This window comes from Branchiostoma floridae, chromosome 13 (assembly GCF_000003815.2).
Source record: "Branchiostoma floridae strain S238N-H82 chromosome 13, Bfl_VNyyK, whole genome shotgun sequence".
Taxonomy (NCBI): Eukaryota; Metazoa; Chordata; class Leptocardii; order Amphioxiformes; family Branchiostomatidae; genus Branchiostoma; species Branchiostoma floridae.
The window spans coordinates 12,074,112-12,097,427 of record NC_049991.1 but is presented as its reverse complement, the minus strand read 5'-3'; the positions used below and the strand labels follow the sequence as shown (position 1 = coordinate 12,097,427).

Sequence of the window (23,316 nt, the reverse complement as noted above, 5' to 3'; positions counted from 1 at the left end):
GACAGCGTTTAAACATCCGACCTTCGAAGTCCCCCCTAGCAACATTTTAAACTTAGCTTCTTTACTGTCCCTACGGCTCTGTTTACGCTACTAGGATTGCAGCGGAAGCTGTGACATGCGCCAAGGCTTGCCTCTGGCTAGCAGCCTGTCCCACCCAGCAGGGGACCGGCCCAGAACATGTGATCTCAGCTGGGCGACACACAGCCTCAAGCCTCCGAGCTGTCAACCTGCCCTTCCATCTCTTATTCATCACCACAGCTCACTCTCACTTCTCTACTACTGGTCATGCTGGGCTGCTTTTTGGATGATTAGGACAACAGAAAACTCTCTACTTTTACAAGCTTAAAAGTCTCCTGATGAAAATGACAGAGTCCTTTACACCCTCCTACTTTGAGAGGCATGGTAGCCACTGACTTGAGGCTTTCCCACACACAGGACCCTATCCCTACATGGAGCTGGGATAATCAATGAGAAGTTCCCATGTCCAAGGCAGTCCTTTCCTGACAGGGTCAGGCTGCAAGGCTGGGGGAGACATGGGGAGGCCCCGACATGGCTAATTGATACTGGACATGTGGATGGGGTGGTGCTGACAATAGCAGTGTGGTCACATAACAAACACAAACGGGAGACCTTTAAAAATGGAGGGTCTGCAAGATTTACTGCTCAAAACAAAAACAGACGGTGGACCTTTAAAAATGGAGATGCTTTAAAAACCTACAGCCTGATCAAGAGACCCTTAGAAATGAAAACTAAAACTTCAGTGACTAAGATGGAACTAAAATGTTGCATGTTGCAGGCAGATTGAATCTACAGCTTATGTTTTGATTGTAACTGATATGGAGTAAAACAAAAACTGATAGTGCTGATGAAATAGAAAGAACTTTGCCAGATAGATATCAAGTCATACTATCATTTATCACAACTACATATCAATCACGGAATCAATACATTTTCTTAACTCCTCTTTCAGTAAAGAAAATTTCTTGCATTTGCAAAACCATTAAAAGTTCAACACATTTTTCATTACAACACATCAAAACATCATTATCAAAAAATCAAATGATTAACTTCTCTGGATACAGAGCAGACACAACACAAATGAAAAAAAGCAATCAGCAAGCCATGGACAGCCATGGAAAACTTGTCTGGGACATAAACCACAAAGTTTACATAAGTTTAAAAACTCTTTCATCAGGTAAAAACTTTTCTGGATAGTATCACAAAGCATAAGGGGAAAACTATGAATATGACTAATTTGAAAACGAACTTTTGAATCATCTGATCAACACAATAAACCTCCAGTGCAAGAGACACATAAAGAAAAGTACAGTACATCAAAAAGTTTCCGCAGAAGCATATACACAACATGTACACGAAAAGTTTCCTCATGAAGGTGAAAAAAATTGGACCCCCAAAAATGTTTTTGATATCCACAGGTAGTTGACAAGTGTGCTGACTGAATATGACAAACTAAACAGAGGGCGAGCTCTTTTGTTATTGCAGGCAAGCTAAACACTGGCACATGGTGTCATCCTATAAAAAGAACAAGGGCATCCCAGGTTTCCACTGTCTCCGAAAAATGACACGATAGCCGGTCCTTTCTTTCTGAAATTTTCTGTCCCTACTTTTACAACAAAAAGAGGTGTTCCTACCATGGAGTAAACTTCTCCGACGAATCCTGCGACCGGCTCTGGTCTCTTTCAGCTGCATCGGACACCAGGAACAAGCCAGAGTGGCCACCCAGTTGAAACAAGAAATCCCACACTACCCATCAGCTGCCATACCAACACTTGCTGTTGACTCATACCTCATTAGCATAACTCCTCCCCTGCACACTTCTCAACTCCTCCCACTGACCAATCAAAGAGCAGAGTTAAAATAACTCCCACCCCTAGCCAATCAGACAAGAGGGTGTGCTGCTCAGCTGCTAGTGTTATGCTTTTCAAAAATGCTTCAAACCTCAGAAGACCAGAAGTTTGACAATCGGGACCAGCTGGCAGAGGAGGGCTTTAAAGATCAGACAAAATTCCTCCACTTTTCAGGGAGGATGCCTCCTGTCTTCACTACAAATGTTCCAAAATTATAAAGAAGTGGAACCACATGTTGGTCTCCATGTAGATAAGAACCTTTGGCTATTTGGTCTGGGGACAAGTTCAATTAAATAGAAGAGTGACTGGGATGGTAAAACAAGCTGACATCTGACATCAAAACTGAAGGATCACCTTAAAGATTCTTTGAGAACTAGACAATCTTAAAGGAAGAGACAAATTTTGGGCCAAGGGATTTTTTATACATCCACGATGGTATAAGCTTTAAAAGAAAAAAAGACATCATTAACATCCCATCGTTTGATACTGACACATATTGTTTTAACAAAACTTTTGTATATGGGTGAAGTTAGAAAACATAGTATTGTCAAAGTTTGAGAAATCCTAGATTAGAGTTTTGATACAATTTTTTTGACATTAAAGACAAACTGTAAGTTTCAAATTCTGAATCAATCTCAAAATTCCCAAATGATGGCAAATCAGGCAATCATAATATTTGCCAAGAGCAGAGAGATATGGTAAAATTACCGGTATGACAGGGAACTGGGAAATGAGCTAAGAGGACAGGTACTGGGGGGCAATACCCAATGGATTGGACTGTTCCATTATCAGCAGAGGTCGGGGGAGTTTTAAACCTTTGTGATTTGAACACTAAATGGCTAAAAAACTACTGGACAGTTTGCTGAAAACTTCAAACAAGCTTATCTGAACTCTAGAAAAGTAAAATTGTAAGACTGCTTTTCATCTCCGTCTCCTCCTGATTGCTACTTTTTCTCTGTTCTAACAAAACCGCAACAATCAGGGCAGCATGGCACTGTTGACTGTCGCTCCTCTGCAAAAGGCAAACTGGCAAACAGTGGCTTTGTTCTGTGCACCTCTGCCACGAGGGTGGCATCCTCACACACGGTGGCGAATTTCAATCCAGCCAGTCACATGCACATCATAAACAGTGAAAAGAAAATGTTGGGAGAGCGAGCAAACTTTGTGCAGGGCCTCACGTTTAAACAACAAGAGATCATGTGCGTCAAGCAAGGAAACTTACATCTACTGACTTGTAAACAACCTGAAGACCTTTAAACAACATGTATACATACATGGTAAATATGATTTTGATATATGTCTCTCTCATCATTTTTCAGTATGCATTTACTGGTAATTTTTTCACCTCATTCAGTTATTGCTTGCTAAGACTACATACAAAGAATAACTACTTATCATCAGTAAGGTCTGAAATTAACATACCCATAAGTCAGACCCATCATAGAAATGATTAATGACCAGTTATTTTCTTGACCCAACCTGTCAACCTTTCTTCCTTCCGATAAAATGCTTAAAATACATGGCCTGAATCTGATAGAGTATCTTCTACATTACTGAATACTATCAGGAGTAAACATAATGACTCTAAAATACTTGTCACGTTTGTCATCATTGTTGAACAACCTGGTTAACGTTGTGAACCTTAATATGTATAACCATCTTCCAAGATCCTTTGCCTATCATTTCAATTATAGGCTACGGGTATCTTTTTTGAGGAGGCAGAATAATGGGGGCGGAAAATGATTTTTCCAGCAAAGTTTATAGTCTTACAACAGTAGGTCAGGGGTACTTGCACTGTCTGGTACAACTGTCATCACTCTTGTGACAAGTCCAGCTGCTGTGGACTACTTTCAAAATCCTCTTATTTGCTGTAGAAGGAAGTTTAGTTATGAGTCATACATTCACCATGGATGGTCTCAAAATTGTCTTGCATCTTCCATCCACAATGGAAGTCAAAGCTAAAACATAGAAATACTAAATATAATTGTTCACCTCCAAACTCATTCATTTGTATGACAGCAATCTAGACAGCAGCTTATCTTTTTTGTTGGATTTTGAATTTTCTTGGTGTCATCTTGTCTTTGATACTGCTGATATACTGTTACAGTTTATCCCAACCCAAGAGGCTCCCTGCCAACAGACAAGAGTTCAGTGCCATCAGTTGACTCTCTCCAAGGACTGTTTGCTCACACAGCAGCGCTGATGTAGGGAAAAAGGTCAAGTTTTGTTTGGTCTTTCTTAAGACAACTTGGAAAGAGGACAACTTTGATACAACAAAGGGCCAAGCCCCCAAATCTGACACAAAAGTATTTGACAAAGGTGTTGGGATTGTAGCTAAGGACAAAATCGAGCCAGAAAGGGCTGCCTTGAGCTTGCACTAGACTTTAGAAGAATGGCACACGGCTTGGCGTGCCTCGTATAAATACACTCCTGGGGTCACAAATCCTCGGGGTGGTGTGAAAAGTCGCTGAGTGGCTGGTGTCTAGAGTTTCTGCCGCGTGGCGTGTGGCTCCCAGGTAAATACCGGCGTGTGCAAGCCAATCAGCTCCTACTTTCACAATACACAGCACCACTGGCCAATTCATTAACTCTTAGTTATGAGCAAGCTGCAAGCTACAGACTTGTTTTGAACAGCTAAGAGACTTGGTAAAGATGAACAGGGTTGTGTATCTTTGCGCCATGTGGACGTTAATGGGCAGACTGAACTACTTTTAGAGAACAAATGTTGTTCTTTTTGTCTTGAGGCTATGCTTATATGCTATACACTGACTATATCTATACTGTGTTAAGAAGTAATGTTTCAACACCATGATGCTGTTGGCTATGATCAGGATTTTGGTTAACGTTGGTCTGTAGGCTATGGATATTGCTAGATACACAAAAATGAGACAAAATGAAGCTGTGAACTTGTTTCAAGAATGAAAATAAGCGTGAAAGAATCTTTTTACTGAAACTGTAAAAAGCATGAGAAAGCTGTATCAACTTGTACTTCATCATTCTCACTTTGTGAATAAGGGCAGCCCTCCAATACAACCTGTTTCTAGATCCTGTACTGTAAGAAGTATGGAAGTCACAAAACCTTAGTTATAATGAAAATGTTACTACAGTTCAGGAAACTGTTAAGTGAGGGATAAAATGTTTAGTCAGGTGGGCGTGTCTTTCTCATGAGACTGATTTTGTTGTTGTTTTCACTGGCTTCGGATGATTCTTTCTCCTAGAACCAAAGTGTAAAATGAACATTTACTTTGTACACAGCAAATACATAAAAGCCACTGTTGGGAGTCAAAATGGCGGCACCCTTTGAGGTTTGTCTGCAACCCATAGATCACTGGGGCCCAACTGACAGGTCTACACCACTTAGAGCCTGGGCGATAACTTATGGAATATTGGAACTACACTTCATACTACTGCTATCAGCCAGTATTCAACACATTTATGGTATCATAAAAATCCATAAAAACATTCAGATACCATTCCACAGTTTACTGACTGAACTTCGTGGAATTCTGGATAAATGTCGTTTAATTTCAGCTAACGTTGTTCAGCTCTCTTGTAATTCTTTAATGAAGTAGAGAGGTTCTACATGTAGTTTATGGGCAGCACCAGTAATGGGCACTTCATTTTAATTAGACTAGAACTGTATTGTATCTATTTTCTTGTTTTTAGCTGTCTAGTGGCCGCATACATATGTATAGCCAGATAATGCAGTCATAAATCATCAGAACTGTCAGGTAAGTCTCATCAAGTTTCTCATCCATAGAGTTCCTTCAACTTTCCATAAAAATCAGGTTGAAACCATCTCGGTAATAGGTAGAGGCAGGGTGCGCGTGATAAAGGGAGGGATAACCATTGCTTACATTCCTCCCCGTCACAACAACCTTGGTCCATGCACTTGTGCGTGGACTGTGGGGAGGGGTATGACACCAGCTGTCCCTCTCCCTGCCAGGGATGTGCTGGCTTAGCATTGCTATCATGGTGAGGAATGCCTGTCTACATGCCGGGCTCTCCTTCCATTTCGCCCACCCGTCCGGCGACCTGCCTCAGATTTTCCTGAATCAGCCAAGGCTGTTGGTCCCGTAGCCTTGCCACTGGTCATCTGTACTTCCCACAGGTGGATTGCAATCCTTTTAGGAAGGAGAAGGGAGATAGGACTGCAGAAACCTTTCTCCTACATCCTTTTTATCTGTTTCCTTCCCTTCCTGAAGGCTGAAATTTAAGCATGCACGCTGGAATAAACCTGCAGTGAACTGACAGAGAAAAAGAGGACAGCAAAAACATAAAGCAATGCCTAGCCAGTAGGTAGACAATTATGCTGAAAGTGTGTTAGACCTTACAGGTGATTTTTGGTAAGTGCAGTTCCACCCAATATACAGCTACGTGTCACATACTTCAGATTCAGTCATATCAGCAATGGCCTTGACCCCACTGATAACTGTCAAAAGCACTAAAGATGAGTGTCCCAAGTCACGTCATCTACATGTAGGTCTGCCATCATGGCCTTCCTTTTATGTGTGTCATAACCTTATCTATATATACTGCCTCTTGTCATATTTCAATTCATCTCCACTCCTTTTCATTTGATCTGCAGGCTACATATCAAAATATGATCAATTTGACAACTGATCTTTGCCTGTAATTGAAATTACAGAGATGTCAATGTAGCACACTATTTGGTGACAGAAAGCTACACAAAGGAAATGTGTATTGCAAAGCCAAAGGTGTTCATAGCCTTTTCCATACTGTTTGGAACCAATAGGGAATACCATTAGGTGAATGAACTGGTCCAAAACCAACAGTCCTTCAACAACCTTGACAGCATTGACCATGTGTCTCTCCACGTACGTGCCTCTGTCTGGCCTAGTGTCATGTCCACTACAACATTCCATACTGAAGGTTTGATATCAAAGGTGCGGACCTTTATTACATTGATCAGGTTACGACCTTGTACACTTCATTACCCTTTCGAAGGTCAAAAAGCAGCCGCACCAACCATTAAACCAGTTTTGGTCACACATGCATACAAATATCGGTATAAGCCATTGCAATATGTCTTTCTGGTTTTTAAATATTACCACTATCTTTTACATGCTGCCAGCTGCACTATTATGACACAGTGTGCACTGTGTATGTACATATTTTGTCATACAGTGAAATACTTAAGCTGCTTAAGCTCTTTAAGGTCTGCAGTAAAGGCTAGAGATGGTGTCAGTGTCAAGTTTTGTTCAAAATGAAACGTTTTACTACGGTTACTATCTTGAATTTTTTTAATGTAGCTGTTAAAGTTCTTGCTACATCTTTCACACATAATGATGATGAGAAGGAGAAGGTTGTATGTTGAGCGCATGGTCAGTCCCACCTATGTCATCACGTACGTCCGCAGCCTTGACCATGGGTTAAGTTTTGATGGATCACTGCACATAATTCTGGTAATGTCCTCAGCCAGTAAAGGCCACGAGTCAAGTGTATCAGGTTGTAGAACTGATACGGTACGCTGTCCTGCAGTTACATCGTCAGCAAGTTTCCACCCCATTTATGCTGCTCTAACACTTCTCTAATATAGGTCCCTTGCAATGAGTGGTTTTTGATGACTGAAACAGATGTGTGGGATTAAGATATATTTGCTATCATTGTTTTGTATTGCACATTCCAAAAACCTTCGAATTCAGAGTCTTGATATGCGCCTCTTTTGATCAAGTCCCCATCATCACGTGGAGATTGCTAGTTTCTAAGAATTTAATTCTCTCTTTGTGGTAAATTATCTCTGGATAACAACCAAGAATAGGCTCCAGTTAAGTTTGGAATTCCACTTTTCCAATTTTGACAAATGCTAATATTTTCAATATAAAAGCACTTGGGGAAAATTCATTACATGTGATTGACAAGTTTGATGTACAGTTGTGTAATATGATAATAACTTTCATGAATATTCATTTTGAAAATATTCTTTGAAGGTCATCTCACATTACTGTCAATCATCCACACAATGTTTAAACAATAATGGCCATAGAATAGTCCCCATACTTTTCAAGTATAGTTTATCTTTTGTACACGGAATAAAGAATACATAAAATATATGGCTTTAAAATAACATTGCTTATAAAGTGGCTTTCTATGTTTACAATGTACATCAAGTCAAGTCAAAACTAAACACAGATTTATGTGTTTTAAAACAAGTATCGATGGAAAAAGTCTTCGACGGAAAGTAGTGTGATCGTTCATACACATATAAGGTGGTTTCTGTAAGTATGTTTAACTCTCTAGAGTCAACATGAATTTTTACAGGTAGATGTCATCAGCCCATTCACTTTCCAACATGACCTGGATCAACAGAGACCTGAGCAGACGGGTTACTATTCTGGACCTGTCAGATCAGTGCAACTGTCCCAGAATCTGTCCCTTGTTGTGCTGGACATGCCTCAGTCTCCGTGTGGAATCTGCGGTAATGTCTCTGGTAGCATACTTTCTGGGTTCACTGACCCTGCCTTGTGTACATGTTCATTAATAACAGGGAATTACATGACACATGAGACAATATTTACAACTTTAAATCTTGTCAAGGATAAAACACTCAACTTCAGACACAAATGAAATCTTTCTGCTCCCCTTTCGGCGCTCCTTTCAAATGCAGCAAGCACTTTAACAGTTTTCCTTGCAATATAGCCTGGCTTTTACACCATTCAGTGAGACTTGGGAGTTGGGACGGTGACAATGTGCTAGATGTATAAGGATGTGATTAAAAGACAATTTATCAGAAAGTTCTAAGGGTTCCTCTTAATTCCTCCAAATGCTTGGAAGTGATCAGTACATCAAACTGTTTTACCTCCATTTCAAGTTTTTCATGTTCATTAATAACAGGGAATTACATGACACATGAGACAATATTTCCAACTTTAAATCACATCTGTGTGACTCGTTTTGAGTGCTATTTCTATACTACTGAATGAAAGTAGCAGCTTTCTTACTTTTACTTCATGTCCAACATGTGTCTTACATTCCTCCAGAAGTTTAACACACACAATTAAACAGGGCGTGATTTATAAGCAATAAAGGATGTAGGGTAAAAGATCACTCAATATGAAAAATATGATCACATGACTACCAAAGCCCTTAAAAATATTCTTAACTGCCATTAACATCCTGACATTTCCCTGTTATAATATTTAAATTCAAGTATATTTCAACAGCTATGATAGCACTGTCTCATGGGCCTTACAGCAACTGGGTTGTGCACACAAACTGTCAAAAACCACAGTTGACCTACGCAGAATGAAGTGTCATGTATCATATGATGGTCCCTGAGGAACTGTGCATCAGACAGAAATACCTGACTTTCTCATAATGGGGTCAACCTCCTGGTGTAACCCTGGGTCTGTATCCTCTGATCTTGCAGAAGTATTTTGCCAGACAGTGTGAAATAGTTGTTACATACTAGATTACATTCAATGGTTGATAGGATTTAGCATGTTCATTAGTGACTGGAGGACCTCAGTAAACATGTCTTTGAAAAATGAGAAAACATTTCATAACAACTATGGATGTAAACTTGATGCTTTTATTAAAGGCATACTAAAGAGAATCTTGACTACCTCAGTTCACCATTTTTTGAGTTACATTACCCCAGATCAACAAGTGCTGCTCCAGGGTTACAATCTTCAAATGCTGAGCTACATGTAAAATAAGACAGCTAGCTAGAGCCAGGCCCTTTCAAATGTTGCACAGTCACTTTGTCCTGCCAAGAAACCCAAACCTGAATCTGAACCTGCTCTGAGATGATACCAAGACAAATCTGCGTAGTTCCCATACTAAGTGCCCGTCATCCTTAACTTGTTTAGACCTTGAGTGTAACGTACGACATTCCCTGGCACAGCATTTCTACATGTCCAAGCACACAGACATGCACAACTGGCCCGGCTACGTCAGTGTCAAGGATAATCAGTGCAGTTTAGCACATTAAGCCCTGAAGGCGGCCACCCTGTGCTAGACGTCACTTCTGCCACACGCCTGGACTAAACAAACACACCCAGCTTTCACCGCAGGGATATCCCGGCTCTCAGGCAGGCTCCTGACTAGGAGGCAGCTCTGCGCAGGAGCAGAAATGTATTTTTGGGTCTCACATGTAACAAACACACCAGAGCATCATCGTCTTCCATCATCAAAGGTATCACAAATATACACAGTTCTTCATCTGTCAAGGACAAAACACTTCAGACACAAATTAAATCTTTCTGCTCCCCTTTCATGACGAAATATGAAGTACAAGGTACTTTGAAAGTTATCCTCGCATTTTAATATATAGCCTGGCATTTACACCATTCAGTGAGACTTGGGACAATGACGATGTGCTAGATGTATAAGGATATGACTAAAAGACAACTGATTACAAAGTTCCAAGTCAGGGTTCCTCTAATTCCTCCAAATGCTTAGAAGTGATCACTACATCAAACTGTTACACCTCCATTTCAAGTTTCACCTGCTTTCTCAGAAAAATGCAGGAATTTCTGGTGTGAGGGCTGAAAATGCACCTAACAAGTCACTGACATTTGACTAAAATGTTTACAATTGGTTCACTTTTGGTCCATTAGTAACACCAGGGCCAGTCACAACAGCAGTGGCAAAACAACTTAGTTCACATTTTTTCCCACTTCCTTACATTCCTGTGGCAGAATATGCTAAGTAGGTCTACTGAAAAAAAGTGATAAACAATAAAAATGGACAGTTTTGAAACCAGGGATGGGCATTGAACCATCTGGTAAAGCAAATTTGTGAATTATTCTTATTATCTTAAGTGCCTTTCAACTTGGTTCTTCTACAAATGTAAGGTGAAGTCAACAGAGGCAGGCAACAATAGAAACTCACGATGAAATATACTTCCATTCCAATGACGCAAGTCATGCCCTTGCCTTAACTGGATAGATGGTAATCACTTATTTGTTTTTCACTAGATGACTCCTTGTGGCATTAGGTGCAGCTTAGAGCTTTCTTCAGAGGCAGTTCATAAGAAGATGCCAGTGAGTGAGTCAAGAAGGTGGAAATATTTTCCAGAAATAAAGACCCTGGGGAACTGACCTCTAAAACTCTAATATGAACTTCAAATCTATCTAAGTCTCCAATCAGGCTCATCAAGACATTTTTGTCCTGGTCATCAAGAGGGATGACATGGATCTTGACCAATTACATCTCAGAAGGATTCTCCTGGCATTCTGAGCATGGAAAAATAAGGTCTGCAAGGTCGTATGACACCCGAGGACCTCTTGAGAAATATTCAGTTCAAAAAACAAGTCCTCTACCATAATCTCTTTGGTGAAATCCAGGGTGACTTTTAAAGGATATTCAGGGCAGGTGTGTAGTTTACCAGGTACCATTAATTCCAGCCCATGCTGGGAGTGTAAACTCACAGGTATAGGGATGAGGTTTAGCACACACTGTGACTCTTTTTAAAAAAAGCCAACTGCTATGTTCTATTTCTGCTCCTGATGGCCCACCTGTTACTGAGGTCACAGGTCATGGCAATGTGATGAGTCATATGCCACATATGCTGTCATATTCCTCCCAACCCTAAAGTTGCTATGACCACCCAGTGTTATGGGGCTGACGACTGGTGTAGGATACCTCCCTAGCGTCCTAGGTCATGGAGAGATAACGCCCACATCTCCCCCTGCACAGTCAACCTGCTGAAACTGCCTGTCAAAGTCACTTGGCATCATCCTTAATGGCTTTGCCACCGTGCCCTTGACATCATGGTCATGGCCAATTTGTGGCCTGCAGTCAACTTCTTTGGAGATCGTCTTGATAGCATGTTGGGCAAAATGGCTTTGAACTGGTATTGCCGTATAATCTACAAAGCTCATTAGAATACAAAGAGTGTAAACAGTTAGCAATACCAAATACTTGATAACAAATTCAGCTACCTTGGTAGCCTCAGACTGGATGTGTCAGTGGTTTATAAATCTTTCTGGTGTTATTTGTCCTACAGGGTTATCCTGAAGGTGTATTGTATGTGTTGGAGAGAACGGGGTACTGAGCTGTCAGCAATAGAGAAAATAGACACTAGAAATCCACATTTTGACGAAAATGCAGGATGTTTCCAAAGGGGAGGAAAAAAAAGAAAAATCATCAGAAAAGAAATGAAAAAGAAACATAATAAAAGTGGTGCCATCATCCCCACACAGACCTTTAAAGTTATTTTTGCCTGTACAGTTATAACATACACTTTGATTATGTAGAAATGGATGTTCTATGATGTATATTAAATGATTGTGTACAGCATGTCTTAATTCTAGTACCCTGTAGACATGATTTTACTCTACCCTGAAATGATGCAAATGAGACATATACATGTACATAGGGTTAAAAGGTTGGCAAAATGGACATATGATCATAATAGACTTGTACAATTGACATAGAAACATTGCCTAATACGATGTTCCAGAAAATGAAAATCAAATGGGAAGGGACTGCAACTGCTGTCCTCCTCCCCCTTTGATTTACTTCCTGGAACAGCCATGCATGACCACATAGCACTACAACTTTCTGTATGATGAGACTCGGACCAGTTGTTTTAGTATTTAGTATTAAGCTACAGTAGTTTAGAGCTGTCACCTTTAGCGGTCATGATAACTCTCCATTTCTGCGCATATTTAGTCTCAGTCATCATGTCCATATCCTCATCAATATCAGGGTACTGCAGAAGAGCTGACGACAGTTTGGAGTAACAAACATGCATGGTAAGGAACATTACACGTGCAAAAGTAAAAAAAACACAAAAACAAATCTCTTAATAAAGCTTCACAGAGTTAGCTTTTTTTGTCATGCCAAATGAAAACTGCCACGATAATTTGGTGCGACAAACATGCATGGTAATGAACGTTACACGTGCGAAGGGAAAGAAAAGAAAAAGAAGAAAAAAAGTTTTCATACAGCTCTAGTGCTTGTTCCTTTTTATCATGCTAATCCCTGCCAAATAACTAATGTGTAATTCATTCATTTGGGAGATTATTTGAAGATTATATGAATTTAAAGAATACCCCAGTGATAATTCCTGTCATAAAAAAATTTAATTGGTCAAGGCAACGAACAAAGTTATCATTTCTTCCAACAGAGTTTGCAATCTTTATATATTCACCTCCAAATAGAACCAAATATTACTTTTCTTAAAAAACACTTGGAGATTTAAGAGACTCAGAATCAGATGTGACAATATTAATAATATGTTTGACTGCTCCTTCTTCATCCCCTGTAGTTGTTTAGTTGGTGGAGTCCTTGTACTTCTGAATCAATTTTGATCATCTGTTCCTTTCTGTCTTGCTGGTTATTCTAAACGCATGCATTATGATAGACGCACTCTCCAAAGAAAAGGGAAGCAAGTGCATCTAAACATGGTTGCGTGCAAAAGAGGAGTAACTGCTTATTTTTTTCATACCTCAGAGGTAAAAGTCTTTGTCTTATTTTGGTACTTCTGCTATAGTTATACTCCTGTCATACAGCACAATTAGCATTGATCAGCCAATGGACCAGTGAGCAGTAATATGCTCATTTTTGTCTCTACCCATTGCTCTCTCCACCTAAACATGATTAGCCGATGTTTGCAGGTCAGCAAGCCCCATTTAATATGATAAAGGATTTTCAGGCAAAAAATATGCACTATCCTTTGTAAATTTAAAATTGGGCTCCATCTAGGAGACAAAAAAATACCAATGTACGTCAACTGCATGACAGGGGTATAACATACATGTATGTCTTAAGTGTTTTAGTCTTTGCATTTTAGTTCTTACACACTACATACTTCAGCTTTTTTCTGATTTACCTATCATAACAAGTGCTGCATATTATTAGACCTACCTTCAGTGTTTTTGTTTTTGGCTTCCAGTATAGACTCGCTGCTAAGTGTTGACTGTGGTTCTGCCTCCATGGCCACATCCCCCATCGCACCCTCCAGTTTCAGGTCCCCGTCTGTCCCGCAGACCTCCATATCTGTCCCCATCGCCGAGGGGGCCATATTACCCTCCCCACCCCCCTGGGGAGTCGAGTTGCTTGGATCCAACTCCAGAATTGTGGTGAGGTGCGGCCGTTCTGTTCCAGCTTGGTGGCTCAGTGGTCAGAACCTACACAAACGGGCAAGAGAAGAGAAAAACATCAGACAAAAACTATAAACTTTGGGCTTTTGAGGTCTATCCAGCATCTTCTCTATAGCCTCCGCGGGGAGGGGCCAGTTACAGCCCTGGACAGCAGAGTTTGTGTTACACAGACTACATCTTCTCATGGTGACATTAATCTGAAAAGAAAAATTTTACATGTTTAGAGTCGTCTTGTAACTGCTAAAAAAAGGTGTTATTGAGAGTGGTATTATGCTGACACAGCATACTAAATACTGTAACAGCACATCGTCCTCATCGGATTTAGAATCTACAAAGGTCATTCACTTGCGATCTGATCTCAAGTCTCACATATGAAAAAGTGTGACAGTAACTTGGCATTACTTTTAGAATTCTTTAAGATACTTGATATGTTTTGGCTTTTGTTTCATGTCTTCTGAAAAATTACCATGCATGTTTGTTGCATCAAATTATTGTGCCAGTTTTCATTTGGCATGACAATTTAAAGTCTGTCTTTGCAACTCAAAAACATTTATTTCACTCAACACTTCTATAATCGTTCAGATTTCACTGGAGCCACCATTTGTAGAAATGTCCCACTTATTGTCGCCATAAGGTGACAACTTGATAAAAATGTCAGCCCAACATTTATCAACACCAAACATGGCTTTGTGACATTCTGGAATAACAACATGACCTGGGATTAACCTCTTCTGAACCCCTGTTTGACCCTGAAGTCACCTGTAAACCATTTCTATGTCCCTTTAACTTGCACAACTGATAGCCTTTGAAGTTATTTAGGTTTATGTATTGAAAAAGATATTTTGCCAATGACTTGACATCTTCTGAAACTTCTTTGTGGACAAAAACTGAAAAAATGCTGTGTACTTTGGGACTTCTCAACACATATCAGCCAGATGAGGGTACTACAGAGCATAAGATATTGCAGAATACTTAAGAGTCTAAAAGATAAGGTATTGCAGAATGCTTAAGAGTCTAAAAGATGTTTGAATCAAATAGACAGATTTCATACAGATGGGAATTCCATTCTTTGCTACTTGGTGCAATACATGTAGATGAAATGATTTCTAAAGGAGACACATGGCAAGGGGCCATTTGGACAAAGAGTTACAATAGCCAGGAAACCTTAATGCCTTAAGGAACCACCAGGCCAACAGGAGATAGAAGAAGAAAGCCAAGTGGAAAGTCGCACATCTTAATAGCCCGGTAAAAGGTTCCTAAACAAACACAGGAGCAAGCCATAGTGTGGGTGTGTTCCTTCTAATGGGCTTATCAAGTTGTCCAAAGCTAACATTTACAGATGGAGGTGTGAGATACAGGGTATGGGCATGAGGGGAGATGGTTTCCAGCCAAACTTACAAAGATCCTGTAGCAGTTGGAAATTTTTTTGGTTATCACTCGTACATTTTACCACTAGTTCATAACATTAAATGTACATGTTCTGAAATTCAGAAAACTTAAGACATTCATTGCATTGACAATGAGAGTTTTATGTTTTGTCACCTTATTAGAAATATTTTCTTCAAGTGCCTTCTGTTTGCACCAGAGCAACATGACAACCAAAATGATCTTTATTGTTCTAGGCACACAGCACGGCCGACTTTCTCCCCACAGGAAGTTATTTTTCCAGTTCTGGCCGATAAGGTTGCCCCAGTCATCCCGGGCGGTATGTGGCACCCCTTAAGCTCCAGTCTTAGCCACGTGTCTTCCTACTTATCTCTGATATGGGCTAGTAAAACCCACCTGTTCCTTACTACTGCTCCTTTGTGGACTACCTATCTCCACAAGGTTTTACCCTAATATCACCAGTTCCTGTACTGTAACGTCTTGTTCATTATTGAACAAATCAGCAGTGCTATGATTTTAATGCCCGTGTGGATGTGTGGTATGTCGGGGAAGTGTACGGAGCAGGGTACAGGCATGCCACCAATTCTGGACACCACAATCAGATCCTGGCGCAGACTTCAGACTGATTTCTCCTGAGGCGGTGACATTTGACGTAGGCTGGCACGTGTACCGTCAACCACACGGCAATGGAATACTCTTTAACTGGAATCTCGGGACCAATACACCGCACACTCCAACTTTCCCCTCAGCATCACAACTTATAATACTCAACCATGTCTACTAACAGGTGCATACTGGCCTTGCTGCCAACCCGACTCAACTGTATATGTTTAACATTTTCAACATGTTATACACTGATATCAGTTACAGAGGACCAGATTTACCTATAAACTGTTCTGATGATATTTTCATTTTCTTGAACAATTATCTGAGAGCAGTACATGTATTGTATATCCACATGAAAGAAAGCTGACAGGTATCTCCTACACAAGCAGCAACTCTGTTGCAACAACTTTTGAACATCACTATAACCTCATTAACCTCAACAGATGGCATCACCATGTGTCACTGACCTTTCACTTATCAAACCTAATTAGAATTAATCATACTGTTAATCTCTCTTTTGAAACATCATCATTCAGAGGTAAAAATTCTGACTACGTTGTCTGCACAGTGTTGGTTCAGTTGCCCATTTACTGATACTAGTGAAAGCAGCACCTTCTTATGGAATATTTTTGCTAATGAGTGAAAACAGTTACATGCCAAGGAATGCCTGCTCATTTCTTCCATCAACGCGACTCGTAAACACCTCTTCCATAAAATCAGCACTGATCGGCCAAGTTCATCTGAACCTTGCCATTTGGCGACTGACGCCAACTGTAGCCATTTTATTACTGATGAAGGATATCACAAAAACAACATTTTTGACAGCCCAAGGTAGGGTGAATTCTAAAATCAAACAAGAAGATATAGGACCAGGACAAACTTGAACTTGAAGCTGTTTCACAATACCCATGTTTTTTTATCAACTATGCTATCCGTACATATGAATGTTCCAAGTTAAGTCGGGATTTATACATGATATTACAGTATGCACCCAGTATGTACAATTTTGTGTGAAACCAACTTTAAGGATTTTCACTTTGTACCATCCTTGGTGAACTTCTTTATTACTTGAAGAACTCAGTTTCTACACATTTGCACATTGCTTTATTCTGACCTTGACATTGATACATGTCACAAATAGAGACATTGATGCCTCAATGTGCAGGAATGTCATTAACCCCAGTTAATACCTTTTACATGAGTCTACAGTGAAATATGCTACCTAATGTTACAGCCATGACTTCAAGGCACCGGTAGTAACTAACAACGCTGATCCCTGATTAAACTTTTACATTCAGTCCAGTTATTTTTGTGTACATCCTGCCTTATACGTACCGAACATAAGATTATCTTTTCATTCTATGCAACATGACAACAACAGATGCCGCAATTTACGCTTCTGTTCAAGATTACGCCTATCGTAAGAGAGGCACAAGCGTTTAGCGCCTGTCACAAGTTGTTCCAGTATGTTCATGTATCGCTAATTAGGGCGCTCCTCATGTACTTCCCCTTGTATAACCAGACTCACAGGAACAGCTAGGGGACCTTGGCTTTCCGCATAAAACCTCATCAGCTAGGGAAGTAAAATCGTACCTGGGGACCACTTTGGGCAGATGGCGTGAGGAATGCAGCCGTGACTATCAGGAAAAGACCTCACCAAATGCTGCCAGTTCCTAGCTAATTAGCCACACGTTCAAGTTCACCATGACCAGACCAGGCTGAGTGACAACAATATGCCAGAACTCCTCTGCAAGTGCATAATGATGCTGGAACGAGTGCCAACAGATGTCTTCATTATGCTGTAAGACATACATTCGTGGTTGGCAAAAACAACATCACATAGCTACAGTTGTGGTTAATTTACACCCAGGTCTTGAGGGGTGGCTAAATAGGCACCTGTTTGGAGGCTAAGGAAGGATAAGAAACAGGATGAAATTAAGCAAGCATAAGTGCAAAAGTTCCAAGTAGCAGAAACTGTTTATTCATTCAGATACTGAGAGTCTCTGGTTCATCCACTCATTTTCTCATTTTTTGAAGTACAGTCAAACCTGCAGAAGTGACTACCTCAGACTATATTCAGAGGATCTATCTGGCCAACATGACCACTTTTTGATGATCACTCAGACATCTATGTATAATTTTCCCCCATAGTGACCATTTGTCCATATAGACCAGAAGTTATCTGTTCCTACAAACTGTAGTGGTCGTCTTTGACAGAAGTTACACTTTTACATTGCAACCAGATCCACCCCCTTTAAAAAAACTGCTTGCAGTATGTAAACTTTGTTACATAATTCTGAGGCACACGACCTACTAACATGGCAAACAGATGTACAAACCACTGGCCTTAATCTGAAAACTATCTTGATCCCAACAAGTCCAAAATCAAAACAAGCCTGATACTTTCCTCAGATAACTTTGTGTTGCCTAATTCTCCAGGATTACCAACTTCCTGCTTTCCTGGTTGGCTAATTTCTCCTCTTTGTTAATCTTGTACCAACAAATAATCAGGTTTACCCTTTGATCAACACTCTTTCATAATCCAATAAATGCAGGTTTCCTCGTCTATACTAAACAAAGTAGTCCCTGGCAGTTTATATCATATAACGTTCGATGAAAATGCCAGGAGTGATCTTCAAATCTGCAAAAATGTAAACTTTGGTTCTCCATCTTCAACTTGGAGCTTAAACGTAACCCTCCTCTTGAGATGATATGAAACTTTGTTGAAGGAAGTTATTGCCTTAAAGCCACGTTGCCTGAGAAAGTAATCAGATTTTCACTGGCCTCATCCAGATATTGTGGACCTTTTAGGTCTCTGATGACTAAATTGTTTTCTTTGTGATAACTTTGTTGAAACAGTTTTAGTCAAAGGGCACACATCAAAGACTGGTGGCACGCTTCAGAGCATGGCTGTCATATGACCCATATTATATAACAAAAACAACTTCCTGTCAAGAACTACTTCCCACTTAGGAGAATTGATATAACTGAATTTTACATAGATGATATGGACTGATAATCTTTATCCTAATTATATCAGCAAATGACATTGTGATGCTCTAAACCATCACATCCTGATGTTGATGTCTTCAGGTACAATGTATAGACAGACATGCACTGACTTTTCTTCATCATCTATAAAACTCTTAAATCTTATAGTATGTACTTCACTATATAAACAGGTTGGTCTTACTCTTTGCACTATACACTATAATAGTGACTAAACATTGTCTGTCACAGGACATTTCTCATTAATTACATCTTGCGGGAAATATTTCTTAGCTGCGACCTGATAACCTAGAAAATTACATTACACATGAGGAGTTGAGCTGCAGCTTACTGAGATTAAGCACTAGAGCCTGTTGGCTCAGGATTCCCCTGCATGTAGTGATACATGTAGTTCATTGGATAGGCATAAATCACTTCCAGACTCATCCACAAGTAACTTTTGCCATGTTAATCCTGGAGAGGAGACACCAAGTATTTTGGAAAGCCCACAAGATCAAGGGATGAGTGAGGTGCTAATAGATTTATTTTTATGTCATGTCCCAGTTTGTTGACAACAGTGAATAAAAGTACCTAACTTGGGTTCGAGCAGCAACTTCGATGTACGGTTCAGTTCCATCCACTGTTGCCTGACCTAAGAGTTTACAAACTTCTTCTTAAAGTGTTTTGACAACAACTGATAGCATCACATAAACAAAATTTGCTACAGTAGATCTAACCGTAAGATGTATTTCACTAGCATTCTTTTAACAAACACGATTTTTTCAAGGGAAAAGCTTGTTGTACATGAAACCTTTTTCAGGACAATGGCATCTTGATTCATGAACATCTATAATTCTAAGTATCTTTCTTCTGTTTTCCAGCATGTTTCCATTCATATCTGGTGTACCTCAACTTCCTTTCATTTTCTTTGATCTGCCCTTACTGAAGAATTCTGGTCCTGAATGAAATTCCGGGGTACCATCCATAAGTGCTTATGACAAATCCTTTTATTTTCCTCCACATCAATATGTATGTATTTAACAATCAATGACAGCAAAGTGAACAATCTACTAAATTTCAGATGTGGATGCTTTTCCACAAAAGTTCATCTCTCCACAAAAAGATTTTGACTCTATCATTTCCACATCATCTGACCTGAGGAGTGCAGCTTGTAAGCAGATGACATATGTCAGCTGGGTTCTTATGTTAGGAATCTACCTGAGGGGCACCCCCTGTGGATTGACACACACAACTAGCATGTAGGAATCCTGGTCGGAGGTTGGTGCGGAAGGCACTAATACGACACCTGAGGCCCCGCCACTTCCTCTGCTCCAACACAGTTGCCATCGCATATGTTCTAGAAGACTCGTGGGACTACTCCCTGTGATAAGTCCCTTGATCATTGTTATTTCCTGTACTCATTCAAAAGTTATAGTCCCAATGCTTTTGATCTAACTGCACAATTCCTTACTTGTTCCTAGAGCCCGGAAGTAGAGGTGTGTGTACACAGAAGCCGGCTTCATAGAGAAACCAACTGTTTTTAACCTGTGAAGCTAAGAAAATGAATATCATTAAATAAATACATGAACAAGTATATATCTACATGAAGTTCAACTCCAGGGGAGACACAACAATATAATATATTCAATTATATATACTTTTTACCCAGTATCAAAAGTTATCTTACGGCTGGTACACTGCGTCAGGATCTTATTCATTGAGTTCAGGTTTTTCTATGAGTATTTTTCGTACCTTTCAGTAACTGATATTGTTTCATTTTGACAATGATAAATGCCGTCTTTCTGCCTTGTCTACTACAAAGGACATATCTGATTCACTTTATTCCTGAACAAAAGTGAGCCTTGTACAAGTATAGGATGCTCAGCATCAGTACTCCTATGATCCTTTCCTGTCAGTTATTTGCCCATTCCCACTGCTGACCTACTTTCCAACCTTGTTGTCTCCTTATCTTTCCCATCATTTTCCACACAGTAGTCCTGATAAGCCTGGTGTTGGGAACAACTAATGAGGGCGGAATTGCTTCCTGTACAGTCAAGCAACTAATTTGATTATACGGATCAGTTTGGGTTAATGACAAAGAGAATATCACCTTTTCTTCCTTCCATGTATGCAATCTTCCTCAAAACTTCATTTCCTAAACTATACAACTGCTGTACGACTAGAGATTGTGGATACTGTCAACTGTGCCACACCTGTTTAAAACATGAAAATTCCAATGAGGAAAATTGCTTTTGAAAGTGGCAAATCCTGAGGTTTCCCTTCTTTGGAACAAGCTTTAACTTATCGCAAAGCCTCCCGGCAAAGCTTAACCGAAGGTGAGCAGTAATCGTTTTGTTCAACATAAACTGAAACTTCTGTACTGGCCGTTAAAAAAGTAAAACTTCTTCACTTTCAGTATAGGGTAATAACTTCTACCTTTCACAACATGAAATTGATTCCTTCATCTCAAACTTGACATGGTTTCACCTGAAACATGTTTGACAAACAAACAAGTTTGACCTCACCAGGTATGCCCACCTAATCTGTAAGTTTGCCCAAACCTTGCTTAATGAGAATCATCTTTAGCTGCATCCCAAGAGGGTGAAACTATGGGCTCTAAACTGTAGTTTGGGCCGGCCAGATATTCCAAAATACCTCAGTCCGTAAGTCCGCTCCATCTTCTTTTACCAGGTTTTAAACTTTGGTCACTTGTGACTAAATTTGGTAGCAGGTTGTTGTGTAGGAATTTTTTGATCTTGGCAGGCAATTCCAAGTAACCTGGTCACAATAACCAAACTAATACTGCTATAGATCTAAAGATCTATGTGTGCGGAATACAAACCTTATGGCACAGTACATCCTTCATTGCAAAATAACTTCCTTTTGCAATGTGTAACTACGGGGCCCAAACCCTTCTTGGTCATTCATTTCAACAACACCTACCAACAGATACATTGTAGCATTATTATAGTAACTTATACCATATAAAAGATCCATCCAAGACATTGACCCCAAAACCGTCCATTCCTTTTTGACCAAGGTAAAAATATATCTTCAAAGTTCCTTATGTTCTTCAAAGTTCCTTATGTTTCAGGTTTGGTCAAATTCTCAGTAATTGTACTGCTTTTCATCATTGTGTACAAAATGAAAATTAGAAACAGGTTTTGGTGATCCTTCTCCGCCCCTCCTGACCACATGTCAATCACCAGTGGCTAGGTAAGTTTGCTTTCCAGACGCATGCACGATTTGTAGCTGTCAATCAACTGCAAGTCCTTTGGTCAACCAAGAAACTCTTGATGAACACTGTGCATACAATACTGTAAATGCAGAAATGTTCGCGGTGGATTAATGTTCACGGGTTTTTCGTGGCGACCACTTCACCGCAAACTTAAAACCACCGCGAACATTTTTCTACTATGGTATTAGACTGCAGTCTATGGTGTTACCGCAAACTTACATCCACCGCGAAAAGTCCTTTTTCTGCTACCGCGAAATTAAATCCCCGCAAATTTAAATGCATTTACAGTATACCATTGGCATGTCAATATGATTAGGAAAGTTCACTAGAGGTCAAAAGAAAACAAAAGTTCACTAGAGGTCAAAGTCTTTACCATCATTGTAAGTTTTCAATGCTTATATCAGGGGCTCTCCTTTGACACGACCAATATACCAAAGATTTTTCACAAGATTCTTAGTCATCTACTGTTATGAGTAGCAGTTAAGGTCCTGTTCTGCAAAGGTCATTTATCAAGTGTGTTTGCAATCCTTATCTTGGTGCTCTGACTACCAGGAAATTACCTGTGGCAGATACTGGCCTCCCCTGTGGCCATGTACTTGTGGGGAAACAATAGCAACTGTGTTTATCTCTGTGAGTTCCTTTGGTATCTCTGACCATGGTGCAAATTTCCAAAACCTTGGTAGGCATTCCTTTATTTTGACTGACTTGTAGGGATGACACATTCGTATTATTCACTCCTCGTATTCAAGAGATTACACAAACTATATAGCTCTGCACTTTGGCTACAAGAGGAAGAAAATGTGATCTTTTAAATCCTGGAAAATGATTTTCCTAAGTCCTAACAGGTCCCTTTCATTAAATTTCTCCTCAAAACAACCATCTACTTCTGTCATTACTACAGGTGATTTTCAATTCAACCTTCTAATCAGCATTGATACAAAAGTGCCAATCTTAAATCATTTTTAAAAAATGTTCAAAATTCCTTTGAAAGTATAATTTTTTCAGTATCTGCTACAGTATCTTTCAATCAAAGGATAAACACGAGAAATTGAAGAGACAGGATCCTATGTTCTATTTTGAGATACAGACAGGTTTGAATCAACTTTTCATCAAGAACATCCAGCCTACTGGACACAAACTTCCAAACAAAGAAGTG

General features: G+C 39.9%; 1 protein-coding gene across 1 annotated transcript in view; it reads right to left on the bottom strand.

The window, feature by feature from the left end:
* The window catches only part of LOC118428504 (myocardin-related transcription factor B-like), an 83,677-nt gene that overhangs the window by 22,800 nt on the left and 37,561 nt on the right, over nt 1-23,316 (bottom strand). The window contains exons 3-4 of the mRNA XM_035838590.1: nt 13,707-13,969; nt 12,468-12,560 (exon numbers count right to left, since the gene is read on the bottom strand). Coding sequence (XP_035694483.1) covers nt 12,468-12,560; nt 13,707-13,863 — 250 coding nt within the window. The 5' untranslated portion in view covers nt 13,864-13,969. The remainder of the gene's footprint in view (nt 1-12,467; nt 12,561-13,706; nt 13,970-23,316) is intronic.